The sequence below is a fragment of the Caenorhabditis briggsae genome, assembly GCF_000004555.2.
Source record: "Caenorhabditis briggsae complete genome, chrIV, whole genome shotgun sequence".
Taxonomy (NCBI): Eukaryota; Metazoa; Nematoda; class Chromadorea; order Rhabditida; family Rhabditidae; genus Caenorhabditis; species Caenorhabditis briggsae.
In genome coordinates, this window is record NC_013487.2 from 6,838,386 (window position 1) to 6,841,272 (window position 2,887).

A 2,887-nucleotide genomic window follows, 5' to 3' on the forward strand; every position below is an offset into this window, starting at 1 on the left:
TCGGAAGAAGGAAGATGATGGAGAACCAGATACCAAGAAGGCGAGAGTGGAAGCTAAGAAAAGCGAAGAGAACAAGGAGAGAAGACGTCATGGTACTTATTTTTCATTGGTATCTGCATGCAATGTCCCAGTCGATGCTTCTCTTCGGAACCAAAAGTCCCTTTAAATTTTGCGAAAAATCCCAGAATGCTTATTCTCTGCGAATTCATCAGTTCTAGGAACCCTTGTTATGAGCCCTTGTGCTCATTAAAAGTGAAAATCGTCTGAAAATTCTGCTCCATTTCCTGAATTTTTGATCCCTTTCCCACTTTCGCCACTTGCACATTTCCAAATTGACCTGATCTCCTCCCACCGGGAGGCTCCCAGTATCCTGATCCTTCCCAAAACATAACAAAACCCATTTCTCAGGCTCCTCACCATCTAAAACTCAATCACGTCGTCGTGAGGATAAGAAGGATGCTCCATCGTCGTCATCGGATCGTGAAAAGGATCGTCGTCGCAGCCGATCGCCAGCAGCTCGTCCACGGGATTCGGATCGAAAGGACTCATCGTCGAAAAGGAGCGAACGATCGGAGAGCAACAGAACAGGAGGAGCAGGTACAGATATTAAGCGAATACCATCGCTACTCACGATGCGGATAGCCGCGCCACCTGGGACTAAGAAAATGGAGAATTTTTATCATAGTAGTACGAGTACCTCATCATTCTTATCTTCTTCCTCTGAAGGCCTAGGAGAGCCGACGTTTTCTAGCAGATGGTGTCAGTGCTCTTGTGCACATCACATGCCTTCGACCTCGTCAGCTGGATCCCTAGATGCGTCCCCTTCCTCCTCGTCTTCTTCATCGAATTCAGATGCATTGGTCTCCCGAATTCCGTCATTGATGTCATTGCGGACCCCGTTTAATAACAGCTGCCTCTTTTTAGCACCGCCACAACCGACACCACCGAGAAGAAGTAACGATCCTGCCGCTCGGATCAGAGCCCCATCACCATTGCGTAGATCGTTTGGAGGAGGACCACAACGAATGGAGGATCATCGTGGAGGACGTGGAGATCAGATGCAACGTCGCAGATCGCCGGATCGAATTAGACGTGATGACAGAAGACCAAACGATTTTGGAGATCGTAAACGAGTGGAAAGAGGATCGTTTGACACTGGAAGGGTGAGTTCTTCATTTGTTCAACATCTTCAATCTAATCTTTTTTTCAGAATCGTTCTCCACTTCGTCGTCGTCCATCATCACCGCCACGGGGCAGACCAGGAGAGAAAGTCGTTGCATCTTACCGCAATGGAGTCTAAACCTCTCACAATTTTTAATATATTTATGAATATTACCGCTTTCTTTTTAATTTCTGTAATTTTTCATATAAAGTCTGTTTTTGTTTTGTCTGTGTAAGCACGTGCATGTGCACTAAGAACCTGATGTTTTAATATAACTGGCTTTCTTTGTTTCAGTAAATAAAAAGATTTCTTGGGATGGAATGTGAATTCGTAGAGTCCAAAAGGAGTTTATGATCTCTGAGGTTGTACTTTTTTGTTAGCAGTTTTTCGGGAAAGAACGGATTAAAATAAATTTAATCCGACGGGTAAACAGAGAGGCCACCAGCTAGTCGGTCCAATTCGAAAGAAACTCAGTTAATCGATTTTAGGGTTTTTTGGTACAAAAAATCCAAAGGTCTCACAACCACAACTACAGTAACCTGAAAATACTATCATTATAAAAAAAATTTGAAAAATAAAAATATTCTTAAGTTACTGTAGTTGTTGTTGTGGGACCTTCGGCCACGGCCCCCGGCGTTTCTGTTTCAAAGCTCCGATTTCTCCGATGTTTCACCAATATGAACAAGTTTAAAAAGTTCTAGTGCAATCAAAATTCAAATTTCCTCTCTTTTCTAGTCTGCCGCTATTGCCACCTGTATCATATGCAATAATCCTCTTTTGTAGCGAAATGGCTGAAATCAACGAGCGCGCATCGACGTCATCGCCTCCAGTCCCTTCTACACCTGCTCCCGTACCACATATCAGACAGTTAGCTGACAACATGACTGATAAAGTTGGAAAATTCTTCGAGCATCAGATTGAGGGTAAGCTTTGAAAACTGAAAAAAATAGAGGGATTTCTGGTCAGAAATAGGTCGGAAAGTCTGAAAAACTCCAAGTTTCTGGTTCTCGGTCTCAAGATTATCTCCCCCGAGAATTTCATTTTGGTATTTGTTTTCGGTTTTTGTCGGTTTTTGTTGTGTTCGTCTTTTTAGAAGGGGTGTGCGTGTCAAAATGGAAAATTTTTAGGCGAACATGGACCAGAACTCTGGTCTGGCCAAAAGAAAATCTCTTACATTTCACTCTCTTTCAGGATCTATCGAAGAATACAAATTGCTGGAGAACATGAACAACACTACTGCTCAACGCTACGTGGATATGAAGGTGGTTGCTGAGAAGTTGGCTGGAAAATTGGACAATTTGAATACCAAGTGTGAGTTCTTAGAATTATTTAATCTATTTTCTGGAATAAATTTTATCGAGTATGAGTTCTGGATCCTTCGGTCCGGTATACGGACTCAGATGATTAGAAATTTTTTATACATTAAAATGTGCAAAAGAAAAAAAAATTAAAAAAAAACATTCGTTCATAGAGAAAACTGCATCAAGAATCGTTTTTTTTTTTAGATTTTCATTGTTTTTTTCAGATTTTTTTCAGCTTTCCAAAGTTTCTGTTAATATATCTCGAAAAACTTTTGAAAACCGGAAGAAGCGAAAAACGGAAAATTCCGGAAAATTACCGTTTTTTGTCGACATTTTTGTGCAAAATTTTTAGACCTTTTTTAGGTTTTTCAGCTATTTCAAAAGATTCTTTTTCGATTTTTCCGATTTTAATGTCTGAAATTTG

The 2,887-nt window shown here is 40.9% G+C and overlaps 2 protein-coding genes across 2 annotated transcripts in view; both read left to right on the top strand.

Moving 5' to 3' along the window:
* Window positions 1–1,300, top strand: part of Cbr-seu-1 — a gene marked incomplete at both ends in the record, with an annotated part of 4,278 nt that extends 2,978 nt beyond the window's left edge. Inside the window, 2 exons of the mRNA XM_045235393.1 lie at window positions 409–1,163; window positions 1,211–1,300. Of these exons, the coding sequence (XP_045092952.1) occupies window positions 409–1,163; window positions 1,211–1,300 (845 nt within the window). The remainder of the gene's footprint in view (window positions 1–408; window positions 1,164–1,210) is intronic.
* A 649-nt stretch (window positions 1,301–1,949) lies between these two features.
* CBG05468 overlaps window positions 1,950–2,887 on the top strand; it is a gene marked incomplete at both ends in the record, with an annotated part of 1,690 nt that continues 752 nt past the window's right edge. The window contains 2 exons of the mRNA XM_002633545.1: window positions 1,950–2,085; window positions 2,354–2,473. Of these exons, the coding sequence (XP_002633591.1) occupies window positions 1,950–2,085; window positions 2,354–2,473 (256 nt within the window). The remainder of the gene's footprint in view (window positions 2,086–2,353; window positions 2,474–2,887) is intronic.